Source organism: Tenebrio molitor, chromosome 1, assembly GCF_963966145.1.
Source record: "Tenebrio molitor chromosome 1, icTenMoli1.1, whole genome shotgun sequence".
NCBI lineage: Eukaryota > Metazoa > Arthropoda > Insecta > Coleoptera > Tenebrionidae > Tenebrio > Tenebrio molitor.
This window is the reverse complement of record NC_091046.1, coordinates 41,390,918-41,406,205: the sequence shown is the minus strand read 5'-3', so window position 1 is coordinate 41,406,205 and position 15,288 is coordinate 41,390,918. Positions and strand designations below refer to the sequence as shown.

The 15,288-nt window shown below is 35.7% G+C and overlaps 1 protein-coding gene across 1 annotated transcript in view; it reads right to left on the bottom strand.

Annotated features, from left to right (window-relative positions):
- Window positions 1-15,288, bottom strand: part of LOC138131136 (metabotropic glutamate receptor 3) — a 31,216-nt gene that overhangs the window by 1,219 nt on the left and 14,709 nt on the right. Inside the window, exon 2 of the mRNA XM_069047960.1 lies at window positions 11,161-11,259. Coding sequence (XP_068904061.1) covers window positions 11,161-11,259 — 99 coding nt within the window. The remainder of the gene's footprint in view (window positions 1-11,160; window positions 11,260-15,288) is intronic.

Below are 15,288 nucleotides of genomic sequence, written 5' to 3'. Positions count from 1 at the left end.
GGGGCCAATAATTTTAAAAGATTATTACAGCAATGGAAACAAAACGATCCTCACATCACATTTAACTGCGCTACAGCTTTTTATGGCACTTTAAGGGGCTTCGTGTTGGTACCCTTGCAACGGTAGTGCGGTAATTGGGTAACGTACTGTACGGTTGGCGACACTGGCGTTAATTACCGACACGTCGCTCCGCTTCTTTGACCACATTCTCTTCAGCTTACGAAGAGTTAACAGACAAATATATTCTAAAACGGGTGTCGCAAGGGTCTGTTTTGGGACCACCGTTCTTGAGTATAGACTTTTTAAATAACCAATGCAAGTACAGGTACGATGGTAGTGACTAGCAAAGATCACTGCACAAACATTTGTCTGTAAAATATTATCAGATAAATTTAAGAATCCTCTTGAAGTGATTATTTACGACTTTTATTGTTTGTCAATTCACTTCTTAGTTTCTGGCGCCTCTAGACGCATCTCGTGCTTTCAGTCCAACTGTGCCATTTTCCTTTGTTGTCTCTGGTTCCAAAATTTGTCAAAGACCTCTGCGGAAGATTATTTATTCGAACTGGTTGCTCATATATTACGAACGAAGCACGAGCGAGCGGCTTCTTTCTCCATTGTATCTATTAGTGAATATTCCAGGAGCGCTCGCTTGGATTTCAACAATCCGTGGCTATTTTTTATTCGTTGCGATAACAATAAATCCGAACGATGACGTTCCAATTGCTATTATTCATTTTTATGCGTGGTGTTTATGCTGGCTTTTCACGAATAAAAATCATCGTTTTGTGTTGTCTCAAATGGTGGACCTTGTGCTTGTTGAAAACATCGATACGAGCCGAACAGGTTGTCAATTATCGTGGCAGCTCAGCCTGTTTGGAACTGTTGAAAAGCAAACGTCGACCCCACTGGTCGGTAGTTGGACGGTATTGACGTTGATTTTTGTCGTAAATGACGCAGCTTTTGCATGTAACGTTTTTGTCGGTGGTTATTGTGACTCGCGGCGGAATGAACTCGTGAACCGGGGCTGGATTTGGCCGATGTCGACTCTTCATAACAACTAGACGGTTTTCCTGGCGCGACGATTCGGTTTGACCATTGTCTCTTGATTACTTAGTCAACTGCGAACACTGTGGCTAACAGGATTATGCAGGCTTTGAGAAATACGCGGGTTCAGAGGGTCACACTTGCGAAATTAGCCATCCGAAACGTTGGAATAGGAGGCGAGGAGGGATCTTGTCGATGCTGTCTATTGCCAAGTTAGACAATACAAAAATTCTACTTGATTTAAGCAGCGCTAAAGCGAGATTCTAGCAGGCAGTAGATACTCGCAAAATGTTACTTAATAGGTAACCTAATAGTGTCGTCAGAATTTGGTACTGAAGAAATGTTTACTTCACTTAAATAAATTCAAGACAAAGCTGTTGTATGTTCTGGTGAAACATTTGCTCCATTGATTACACAGACGCATCCACCATCCACCGTACAGTACTGATTTAGCACCACTCGCTCACTACTGTACTCAACATCGAGGAAAGGGATTTGTTTCTGAAAACCTAAAGATGAAACAATATTTGTGGGGTCAGTGCGTACTGTAGAAAGGAGTTGCGTTGAAAAACTCTTTGTGAAATTTTTACTTTTCCGTTTTCTAATGAGGAATGTTCACATCGTTGTTCGCAGCTCCTCACTTTCAATGAGAACTGTCTTTAAAGAATCAAGGTGTAGGTAGTGTACGACAAAAGTGAAAGGAGCAATGAACTAGTAATAATTATTCGAGTGCATTTTTTATTCTTGCATTCTTTTCGTTATCAGTGGTTCCCATCTAGCTTTGACGACGTTCTTAATGTGACACTAGCGTATAAAGAAAGGTAGAAAGTTTATATTTATTTCGTTACAGTGAAATATGATTCAGATACTATCTACACATCATACGACCTAACAAATTAAGGAATTAGAAGAAACCAAGCAAGTAATTGTAGGCACGTTAGATTACAAAGAAATTAAAATAACAATTAAAGTTAATAAAATTATGCTGCGATGTTTGAGGTTGCACAATAAGAAGAATATCAGACGTAAGTCCATAAAGTCACGCGGCCGCTAACTGTTTGGATTAAAATCGACGAAACAAAAATTAGCGACGCGAGCTCACTACACCCCATAATGTTCGGCACAGATGTATCGCTACTGGGTCATATCGTGGTCAAGCAAAATGCAGAACACATTCAGCTCTTCGTTTCGAGTTGTTTGTCAAAAAGGAAGTAAACTTGGAAAAATATTGTTGCATGTTGTTTCACAAACTGTTACATCAAAAGGGATGTTTTTGGGTAAAAAGTGCATGGTGTTGCAAATATTAAAAAAGAAAAACTGTTGTGTGCTTGTTAAGAGCTAACTTTGAAAAGAAGTGGTTCCATCTCTCACATAAAAAATATTTACTCTGTGTCAAATCTCGAAGTCACGTAACTTCCTGTCTATAAAAATCGTTTGATTTAATGAACCGTAAAAATGTATGGGAAAATAAAAATTGAAGTTGAACGGTTCCCAGCCGAACTATATGTCAAAACGTTTAAATTTATTGTAAAAAAAAAAATAATTATTTGTAATTATAGAGCACTTCATCTTGTGGACTTCATATGCAAGCAATTACATATTCCGTAATTATTATAACAGTAAATTAATTTCAAAATTTATTGGTAGATTAGTTATGTTTCGAAAAGCCCGGATATGCACATTATAAAATAATTATCTTTTAATTATCCTTGAAGAATATAATTTTCAGTGATAATTAGGAGACGGAATGAACCGTTCTTCATTTGAAGCATTTAGACATGCCTAATTTGTTATGATTTTCAGATTTGGGCGTCATATTTTGAATTATATCGGGTGTTCATTTAAATTTATCCTCTAAGTTGGCGTTGAAGAGTAGATTGTGAACGCACCACTCGTCAGTCTGAAAAGCAAAAACACAAACAACGCAAAAAGTGAGGTTAGATTATAGATTTAAACAGCTGATGCGTCATTTGCAATCTGTGGTGCGTTCACAACTGACTCTTCAAGGCCTACTTTGAGGATACATTTAAATGAACACCCGATGTATCAAACGTTTCTGTACCTGAACCAGAATAAAGAAATTTTGAAAATGAAAAGAATCTCGATTTTCAACCTAATCATATCGCGCGTTCAAATGAAATCCTGGGCTGGGAAGGCGTTGGAAACCGTCAATTGTTGTGCTTTTCTAAAGCGTAGATTAATTGGAGGATGTTGACAACTAACCTAAAATTTAGAGCCAAAATTTTTTTCTTTTTTTGTAATGTTTTACATTAAAAATAGAATAACTTAACGATTCCTATTCTCGAAGCAAATGTCTAAAGGCCCCTTTACTCAAAACAAACATGTTCAATTAAGTCTCGATTAAACATAAACAAATGTCATTCGTGTCAAACGGCGGGAAATTCAAACTTTACACTGTTTTAAACGGTTTAATTTTTCCAAAGCCTACTCAGCCCAGGATTTCATTTGAACGCGCGATACATTTGATATAACGGTGCTGAAGGTACTCTTTGAAAAACATTCTGTCGTCATAGACCTTCATCATCATCACCAGTAAGTTGCTCTTTTTTGACAATAAAGGGAAATCATACCTACTAGGTGTTAAATCTAGTGAATAGGCGTGTTCCGATATTTTGAAAACAAGTTTAGCACAACACTTCCCTATGAGACTGTTCACGTAGTTCACATTCAATTAAAATATTATCTCAAAATGAAGAAATGAAATTATTGATGAAGTGGTGAACTCTTGAGTGTTTATCTCTGGATCTAAATAGTTAACAGTTTCATTTATCGCAACAAATCTTTCAAGAGAGATGAAGGACTTGATACAGAATCATCTTACTCTACTTCCTTAACGTCGTTATCAGGACGCTGTAAACTACTGTGGAAGGTATGTTGATTAGTATCATTTTGTATTAACTGTACTTGCATCTTTTTCCTCCACTTCTAGATCGTTTAATTTCGAATGGATCGATATTGTGTAAAACACTCTTAATGCCGATTGTCTTTTGGGCTCATATTAGTTGTCATGATGTTGTAGACTGCTTCAGAAGGATCTTTTTGATATTTTTCTAAAATTTCTTTGGAGGTATCTTCCGCTTTGATCATCTTTTAAATCCTGAGGCACCCAGCAATAACTAATTTTCTTCACGCCCAAGTGATTTGTATAATGTTGTCGGTAATCATTCTAATGTCCATGGTACCTCCCATATCTCTACAGGTCACTTGGTCATCATCTTCTGTCATTCTTCGAACAGAGACTCTATTTTCTTCAGCAGAAAGTAGAACCCTCTCAAACTGAAATACTTTGCATCACTTCTAACACAGTACTTGCAGAAGGTACTTCACTTTCAAAGAGAAAATGAAGCGTTTGGGTGCTTTGTCAAATGCATTTACATATTTAAAAAATTTGTAGCGAACTAATAGCGACAGTTATCGCAACCGAATACCAACTGTCTAGGAACAAAACAATAGGATTTGTTTCGCAGTCCGTTTAATTCTGTCGATGCAGTTTGCAGAAATTTTCGTTGCAACCCAGATACGTCACTTTTAGTAAATGACCGCTGGTTGATAACCACCATTGTTATTTATTGCAAATGTTCCAATTTCGATCGAACTGACAACACGCAAGAACCCAAGCGAACGGAACGTTATTCCTTATCTTAACAGCACATAAATTTATTTGCAGAAAATAAACTGTGACCGTACAATTACACCTCACCGCCTTTGGGCTCTCCCAACACATTTTCCAGATATTACACAAATTCCGGGAATCGTGTGATTGTTTGGGATATCGTCGGACAACAAAAACTTAAACTGTTGGGCGATAAGGTCGGCGTTCCTCAGCCGCACACATAAATTTCAATTTCCTTCTTTGTTGCAGCCGAGGTAATATTTCAAGAATTAGCTACACCGCGAAAGAGGAATTGAAATTTTTCCAAGATGAATGGGATCATTACGGGAAGCATCAAGTCCACAGTTTTACAGTAAATCGATCCATCTCGGCTGAATTTTTCCCGATCCCCGTCATTAAGTACTGTAAATTCGATTTGATTGCGGATTCGAAAGAATGATGACACAGTTGTCGGTAACTGCACATTACGCAATTATCGCCGCCGATAATTGCTCTCGATGGAGTTATCAATTTCGCGTTGATTGTTGATGAAGTCACAGGCATACGAATTAATCACGGTGACAGCTCCACACCAATAAATAAGCTCCGATGAGACGTATATAATTTTATTAGTTGCTTTAAACAGAGCTGCAGTCCTGTTATTTCCTTTCGCGTCAAATGACTGTCACAACTGATTGTTAAATACTGCCTAAAAATTGGCCAAGGCACAAAACGTTGTAAATCGCTGTAATTGCGCTTTGCCGTTGTAAAATGCTTGTGATTTCGGCCGACCATGCCCTGTTATTGATCAAACGATTAGGAATAGCAGATGTTGAAGGGCTGACATGCATTTTTAAAGAGGACAAGCGCCCAGACAAGTTTTTAAAAATTCAACATCACTTAAAAACACAATCGAATGGATGGATAGATGACGAATTATTAAAAATCAATTCAAAAAGCATTTTTTTTATCTCAGTCCTGCTGTTTAAATTATTCAAAATTATGTGAAGCATTGAAAATTGAAGTTTTAATAAAAATCAAGTACACCAAGAAAAGAACTCAACACGTAACGATAACTTGCAAAAACACGTCGTTTTATGCGGTGAACACGAATCTAAAAGTGAAACTGGCCTAAGAATTTTTGCGGAAAAATAAAGTTATTGATGACATGAACATAACCTCACTTACTTAATTCTTCGAATTCCTCGTGTTCGATGTTTACTGGCGTCACTCTTAATGTTCCACTCATTATGGAATATTAACAATTTATTACTAATTATGTGCCAGATAAACAGTATTAAATTTAATTTGTTAAGATTCGTTTTATTTTACAGTCAAAGAACTTCAGGTGAATATAAAATAGGTTGGTAATACTTGTGAAGTATTGCTTTAGAAAAGTTGAGGTTTAAATCAAGACACTGGTATCCACAAAGGGCACTTTGACATTAATAATTGTCAATTGATTTCTTTTAAATAAACATTTATAAAAATTTATTTGTGGCAAAGTGGACATCGTTTTAAATATTGTCCATATTCATTTATTTTTATGTGTTTGCTAAAATATATAAAATTTTCTTTTTCCTATTAATTCAATGAATTCTGAGCGCGTACGCATATGCTTATTGTCCAGCACGGTATTGGCAGACTGACCAACATTTGCATTGTCAACATAAGAAAAACCGTCACAATTTTTTTAATAACTTGGTAAACTACGTCCACTGATAGAATGCATTTTTTTAAATATCCTTAGATAAGAAAATCCCCAAACCATAACATTAAAATAATAAAATATTAACAAAGTATCTTAGATTGTGTTGGTAATATCTTGAAACATTCGCGCCACTGATTCTTATTGGTTGTTATGAAATCCAAGCGAAAAGTAAATTATGACATTGAAATTGTCAGTGTTGTCAAGCATTTAGATTTCCGATTTTTCATCTTTAGAGCTTTGTTTTGCATTTCTTTGGTTTTAAAAGTTATTAGTTTTGATCGTGTTGCTGTTTTGATCTGTTCCGTTGCGATTTTTTGTTGATTTTTTTGAATTTGTGAAGTGAGTGCGTCTCAAAAATCTAGCATAATGAACACTTTAAGTGACATTACAAACATCGAAAATGATACAGAGGTAATTTTTGTTCATGCATTAAATATTAAATAATCTCTTGTTTGTGTTTAGCCATTTCCAAAAAAAGCTGGACATTTTAATTTCCAGTAGCCAGATTTTTTCGGAAATTCTAAAATGTATTGTGGGTTGCATTTTCAATTCCGTCGGGGACATTATCACTCGTGAACTACCCTGTATTAATAAAACCTAATACGGAGTGATCAAGAATGACTGAGTCTGTTGGTAACAATGAAATTTGGCAAATTTAAAATTTACCAACGAAGGTTCATTTTTGTAATAGTATAAACATAACCTGCATAACCAAGAATGTTTTTAATGTCATCTCAAGTTCAAAAAAACGGTCAGTGCGTGCTCAGTGCCAATTACTAGACAAAAATCACCAGTATTTTCAATTGTTTCATTGCCAACAGACTCAGTCATTGTTGATCACGCTGTATATTACTCCTACCATACTGAAGTTTTCTTTCATCTTTCCTAAGTGCAAACATGCAGAATAATAATGAAACATCACGTGTAAACCTGCTCTTTCTATTTTTTTTTAATTTCGCGCCGGATCTATTTGTTGTAGCGTAGAGTGAACATTTTTAGTAACATTTATGTCAAGCAATCTATGAGTGGACAGAGTGTATTAATATTCTAATCATTGCTGTTTATGATTTAAAAGATATGACAAGTGGTTATTTCTCTGGAAGGATTTTTTTTTTATACTTACAAAGAAAACTTCTTAGTTGGGTAGTAAAGAGTTCAAGGAATTCTTCGGTATCGGCGGCAGTTTATTCAAAGAAACTCGTAAGAAGTCTGGAGTCGTAATTTTTTACAGTTGGTAGCATCTAATGAAGGTCTTCCGTGACTGTCATTACTACGTGAAAATTTTGCTTCGAGTTTATTAACCAATTTCATCGATTAGATACCGCATGAAAATATGTACTTATGTAGTTGGCTTTATATCGTACATTTCATTAATTCGGTGTTTTTTTTTAATTTCACTGACGAGTGGTGTATTCATTCACTCACAATCGACTCTTCAACGCCAACTTTAAGGATAAATTTAAATGAACACTCGATATATTATTATAATGTTCATGAAGATTATCGAGAGGATCATTTGCAGGATATGATTCCTCCGCAAAGTTATATCGTGGAAACTAGCCTAGTTATCGATTTCTCATTAGTATAAGCTCCTTGTTTATTACAGCAACATTATTACTCTTATTAGTGATAATCTTGTCATTATAATTTAATATCAATGTAATTCTCACATTTAATTTAAAATGATCTAACATACACATTTAAAATATAAATTCCATGAGAGTGACTTCAGCCAATTATGGTGAAGTTTATATTTGCAATTGATGTGATAATTGAAGGAACATTTTAATTAAAGATTTTTCCCATGAAGTTTAAGATACGTAAAACGAAGATCCAACAAAGATAAGTTAATGACAGTTTAGTAACTCAAATATAAATAAATGAGGGCAAAACATTATTTTTTGGAGATGTTCTTGGAAACAAAAACATCTTTCTTAGAAAAACTTGCTCTACGAACAGCTGATATTTAAAAATCCTTGACAACTCATATTTCAACAAATATTCATAAATGGTGCAACGAAACAAAATAAAAACAGCACAGAAGCACAAAACATGTCTGTGTGTATGATGTGTACCAAAACAAGTAACACGTAAATGCAAATACATTTGAGTAAAGAATTTCAAAGAATGTCTTATTACAGCAAAACATTTGAGTGACGGCGAGCGGCTGTGATGTGCAGTCTACCAATTTTGACGTCACTGCTCCTCTCGACTTTGCCAGACGAAAGTATTTGGTTCAGTGGCGTGCACTTGGATGACAAATGTGGTGGCATAATTGTTTTTCTTTTGCTTAGTTTTTAATATCTAATATCTTAAATTTCAATTTGTTTCCAAGTGGGTACCAAAAATTTAAAATAATAGAAGTTTTTTTTTCGTTGAGATTTTCGAAAGGAACTCGAACAAAAAAATTATTTCTCTGATAATTGTAATCTTGTGCTTCTTTCTATTTCCCCGCAATAACGTCATTACCACTTTAATTAAATGGCAATCCCCATTTCTTTGCAGATTTAAATAGACTATTCAGTTTTGATTTCTATCCTTGCACCAAGCATGACTTTTGGACTCCTGGACTAATTCCCGAGATATACAGGGTCATTATATGTAAATGATTGTCCCATCGCAGTTGGCGTTGAAAACCCACACAAATTTGGGATCTGCCGTTAGCTTCGCAAAATTAGACAAACTAGTAGACAAATTTACACTACCGCCAGCAGCGCTACCTATCGGCGATGCTAGTCTCACTCATGTTATAAAGCTTGCGGGCACATTCAAGTACGTCATCAACGCCTACTGCGATGAGACAATAATTTATAATGATCCTGTAGATTTTTAAAAGTGAAAAGAAGGCAGATGTGAAATTTCAATTTTCAGCAGAAGTTTTCACAAACAGTACATTCTTCAATGAGCGTATAATGATGGCTATTATTCAGGAGGATGAAAATTCCAACACGAGCCGTATGCGAGTGGTGGAATCATCTGAGTGAATAATAGGCATTATACGCGAGATGAAGACTATATTTTCTCCACGACAATACCAAGAAAAAACAATCTTTGAAAATTGAATTTAATTTGATTTTTAATATTCGACAATTAAAATTGTGCCTTGTTTAGCGGTTGCTATGCGACGCGCGACTTATTGTTTACAAACGCATCCGATTGGCGATCTGCCGTTGTAGAATGAAAATACGAGGAATGTGATTGGTCGACAGCCGTGGATTTCAGTATCGTGCGTTCATTTAAATTTATCCTCAAAGTTGGCGTTGAAGAGTCGATTCTGAACGCATCACTCGTGTAAAAGCGTAAGATTTAAGCTGATCCGTGATACGTAATCCGACTCTTCAACGCCTACTTTGAGGATAAATTTAAATGAAGGCACGATATATTCTAACACGGGGCATGAAATTAATATCATTCTTTCATTGAATGTAAATGTGTCAAAAAATGTGGAGTGGCGGCAATGGCGCCATCGAGCGGAGACGGAAAGTGTTCCACAAAAACAAAATGAACCTGTCCTTGTTTTTTTCGAAAAGCTCAAGGGCAAAGAAAATACTTCCACGATTCCAAACTTTATATTGCTTGTACGAATTAACCGACGCCGGCTCCTTTTGTCTCGTTCAACTTTCGCTGCCATTTACAGCAAACAATTTCCCCGTCAATCGAAGAAACGCGCGAAAAACCATAATTACCCCTTGCCAGTCGGCGCGTTCCTACGCTCCATTATTGTGAGAATAGTGAGAAAACCATCTAACAATTAGCCCAGCGTGTACGATGTATTACTAAACTACTAAACACACCATACATAATTCATATTTCCCACGGTGTATCGCAACCTATTCGTACAATTTAAAAATGATTACCGCTTTTACCCGCACAGCGAAGAAAGTGAAGTGCACACAATGGCCCCCGACGTGCGTAACCTGTGAGAATCGTCCGAATAAAAATCCACCTTTTATGCTATGCCACAGTTATCACCGCCATCGCGTCCATAAATTCCGTTTTAATTATCGCGCCAACTACCACCCGTGCACCGCGCGTAATTTACGGTTGACAACTTATTTCGAAAGACGACATTGATAGATTCGCAGTGTTTATTATTGTTTACACAGCAGAATGGAAACCGGTGGAAATGTAAATTAGGTCTAGTGTAGGTGAGCCCTGGGGCTAGATGCTTGAACAATGGAGCAGGTTCCGCAGTTTTCACACACCGCCGGATATGTAGAACTGGAATTAACCTACTGCCGGCAAATATCGTACTTTAGCATTTTTTCCGCGTGTCAGATGACTACCAACTGGATAATACCTTCCCACGTGGACTCACTAATTGACCTCCGGACCGTGCTAATCTGACAGGATTTTTCACTCAGAACCGGGCCCTATCTCTCTAAGCCTAAAACCATCTCTCTGTGCCGATATTCAAATTCGCAACGCAAAAAACGACGTCTTAATGCCTAATTATTCACCGACGTCATATTTTAATAACCGCCTCGCCGACAGGACTCATTCTTCTGAATCTCATTACGGCCTTAATTACTATGCAAATAGTACCCTGGAACGGCAAAAATGCCACATATTATAAATTACACGCGTTTTTGTTTAAATGGCGGCTAATTACCGGAGTACACCCGGTACTCTCGCTCTATTTGGTCGCTGGTTAGTGTGAAAACGAAAGTGTTTGTTTAGGACAGATAGGTACGACAGGTGCTAAAACCTCCTATGATCTACATCTACTCGTGCACTACTACACAACACTATTGACATGCCAAACAACGACCATGCATATGTTACAGACCTGGAAGGTACCGTGTGGAGTAGTACCCTGGTGGGCTAGGGTAGCACTGATACTGATACAGACGAGTATAACTCGGCGGTGGCGGATACATGGCCAGATCTGAAATATACACACCATTGTGCAGTCTATATACACAGTGCACCAATACAATTTACAAAATTACATATTTACACAGTACCGGAAAGCTCGCGGGTACTACACTACTCAACCTGTACAGAAAAAGCGCGTCAAGCTCTCGAACCTGGTTCATTCGTCTCGACAAAATGTAAATGAGAGCGAAAAAAGTCGGTGAGAGCTTAGAAACTTGTTAAAGTTCTCCTTCGAATTGAGCAAATGTTAACGTACTACTGTATGCAAATGAGTCGATGAATAATCATCGCAAGTTCGCTTTTAAGAGTCGAACAAGTACCGTGTTCACCCCGTATTTACATATATTAATTGAAATTCATAAAGTGGCATTCAGCTAGCAAACTTCTATGAATATTATCAAGATGAATGGCTCCGCGTGGTACTGAAGAACATTTTCATCGGGTGGAAAATGTGTACGGTCATTAGATCCGCCACGAAAACACCAGATCCGTATCGCATCGAAAAACAATTTTACTCGTAATAATGAAGAGGTGGGTTGGAGCGCAGCAACTCGAGAGGTGGAAAATTGGAAATTTCCTCGCAAAAGGATTTATGAAGGTGTGTCGGGTCTCGTGTTTCCCGCTACAGTTACAATATATTGTTGATGTCCGCGAGACGTTCTGACTGCCGCTAACTATGTACCAGAAGCGGTGTTCAGCAGGACAACAAGGATAACCATAGTATATTCTTGTAAGAATCACATGTTAATGATGCCTTCCCGTCTCCGGTTCCCATATAGAAAGAAGATTAATTCACCGAGAGAGAATAAGTGACAGTCGAGGTATGGAATTTCCCTTAACCATACCCCGTAATATGTTACCGTGAAGGATGGACACACATTATTGACTGACAATAATTATTATCATTTATTTCGCCGATGTTTGATGGCGCTTATGACTTATTGCAAAAGAACGCGGCGCGGACTTAATGATGGCGGTTGCAGCAGAAACGGCTGGACTCCACCGATTAGATTTTAATACGCATCGGCAAATAGAGCTTTGTTTGACAGTGCGTCGTGGTTGAAGATGAATTGTCCGATTTGCACCTGGAGACAATGAGGTAAGTGTGCGAGTGAAGGAATAATGAGCGTGGCGGAGCAAATAACAACTTGAAAGAAGGGGTTTGCCGAAACGAAACGGGGAAATTGTGAATTAGTGACTAGCTGAACGGCATGGAAAATTACAATATGCGAGAGCTTTATGACCAGAGCTTAAACAAAGTCGATGGGAGGGGAAGAGATGGATCTAGCCATTGTGATCGGCCAGAGACAAAAGGACGGGAGGGGGGCAATGAGGAATAAAGATGACAAATCGTATTGGCTACAAGTTGATCAAGATTTTATTATTTTTTTAAATGTCAATGCAGATTGTTAACGAATATATTACAGAAATAATAAAAAGGGTTAAAAACGTGTTCACATTATTTTAATAAGAAATGAATGTTTTTTCGGGTTCCCTAACTGTAAAACATGCCTTTGTCTTTCAATTTAGGTTAAGGTAGCTGCGAATTACCGACTCGGCTTCGCCTCGTACCTGAAACCTAGTTTTCGCGCTGTAAAATACCCCTATCGTACTCTAATGTAAATAACTATTCTTTGAAAATTCTGTCTATAAGAAATAAAAAAATTGAGTAATCCATAGGGAGTAAAAAAAAACACCAAATATGTCAAATAAATAAAGAAGAGACCGAATGAAAAATAAAAAACAAAATCAGAAGGAAAAATTATAAAAAAAAAATTGTTGTAAACTGTATAGCAACTTCATGGAATTTATTTTTGACCAAGATAAATTTGAAGTAAGTTGTGGAGAGAATGGAAGGAAAATATAAAAAGGAGTCGCTCTAATTAAAACGAAAATATTATATGTATTTAAATTGTTTACAGGATAGTAGAATATGTACTAATATGTGTGTACTAATAAGAATAATATGTTATATAAAATAAATCAATAATTTTGTTAATTGAACAAATAAGACGTCAAATGAGAACGAAAGAAAAAATGAACAGAAGAGAAAACAATATGAAAATTTTGGCAATAAATTGTAGCAAATTTAGGCAATATATTTTCAATATAGTTTTATTTTGACATTGAACAGGGGAGGAATTTATTGGAAATGTGGAAAACATGTTTTTATCTACGACCATTAAATAACACGTTTATTATTTACGTAACTATAGATACATTATACTAGTCATAAATTACACCTGTGACTTATTATAAGTCACTTATGATTTATAATAAGTCACAGATCTTATAAGTTTATTATTTACGTAACTATAGATACATTATGCTAGTCATAAATTACACCCGTGACTTATTATAAGTCACTTGTGATTTATCATATGTCACAGATCTTAAAAATTTTGTAAGCTAAGTGTTTTATGAAAAAAAGTCGTAGGTCGTAGATAAAACGTTGTATTTAACTCGCGAATAATGTCTATAATCCACTCTGGTGATTAAAAAACTCGCCTCCGGCTCGTTTTTTAACTTTCACCTTCGTGGATTATGATAAGCATTATTAGCCCGTCAAATAATATACTATTATCCAACACATGTTTATTATGAAGTGATAATAATGCCGATTTTGAAATATTATGAGGTCTATAAAACACTAGTGGACTTATGAACCCATAATGAAACTCTTTTTATAATTAATGAGTTTAGAGAGAATTTAACAGTTTATTGAGCATCAAAAAGAATAAGAACGGTTACAGAAGGAGGTGTTGGATAAAACTATAGGTATTACACTCGTGTCTTAACAGCAAACAAGACACTTGTACTCGTACAATAAATGGCTATAAACATTTGTATTCCAAATTACGTTTAAAGAAATCAAGGTATAGCTGGAATAAGTTATAAAAAAAGAGAAGGTACCAGCAATGAAAACAGAAGAGATGAAGAATCAAGCAAAAACCAATAGAACGAAAAATTGTAATGTTTAATAAGATATTTTATACTAGAGATTCCAGTAAAAAATCAGCAAAAAGATCCATCTTGCTGATTCTATAAGGAATGATCTATAGAATGACGAGAAAAGAAAAATACATACGAATAGTAAATAATTCTGATTTTCTGCATTAAAAAAAGAATCTTTCTTTTTAAACAGGTTCAGGTATTAAAAATTACAGAAATGAACTTTTAGTAATTACTTTTAACCTCGTTTTTTAGTTTCTTTAAATGAAGGCAAAGCTGAAAGTATTACAGGAACAATAAAATGAATTTATTATCTTAACCAGACGAAAGAGAAAACTTGAAGGAAATTTGAGGAATAGAAGAAAAAGAGATATAAAAGCATGAGAAAATAATCAATATAAATAGAAATTATAGGAAAGGGTTCGGGTACTATCACATATTTCAAAAAAATAATGATCATGAGCGGCTGTGAAAACAATAGATTTGAAAACCGTAAATTGCGATAGTCATGATAAAGATCAAAAGTGGCTTTGGTTTAAGAACGGTTCTTATATGAATGAGCCACTATTTGTAATAGCGTAGCACTATAATTCATAAGGTTCTGTGAGTCTTATTCTGTGGTTATTTATATATAATATGTCACATATTCGAGACGTTTTTTATTTTTTGAAACATACGGTATAAAAATTTTCACGGTATCGCCAAAAGAAACTCAAAATTTTTAAAAGACAAAAAAAATTTAGTTCGAGAGAAACAGACCATTGTACAGTTTGGTTGGAGATTTATTTCTTCTATTTTTAATTAATTACTTCTTTCGAATACAAATTAAATTCATTAACAGTAAATTAAGGAAAAAATAAGAAAAATGGGTTTGCATTTTTAGAGGAAATTTGTATCGGAGTGAATGATTCGAAAACGAGTTTTGCGCCTGAATTTTGCAGATTTTTGGATAGCGCAAATGGTCCCTCTCCGGCAAAAAATTAAGAAACAACCGTAAATCAACATTCAGTAGCAGCAGGAATTTCTTTCATTAATTATTCTCTTCGTGTTAAACAGTTCAACAGCGAGAAATATTTAGACGATGAAC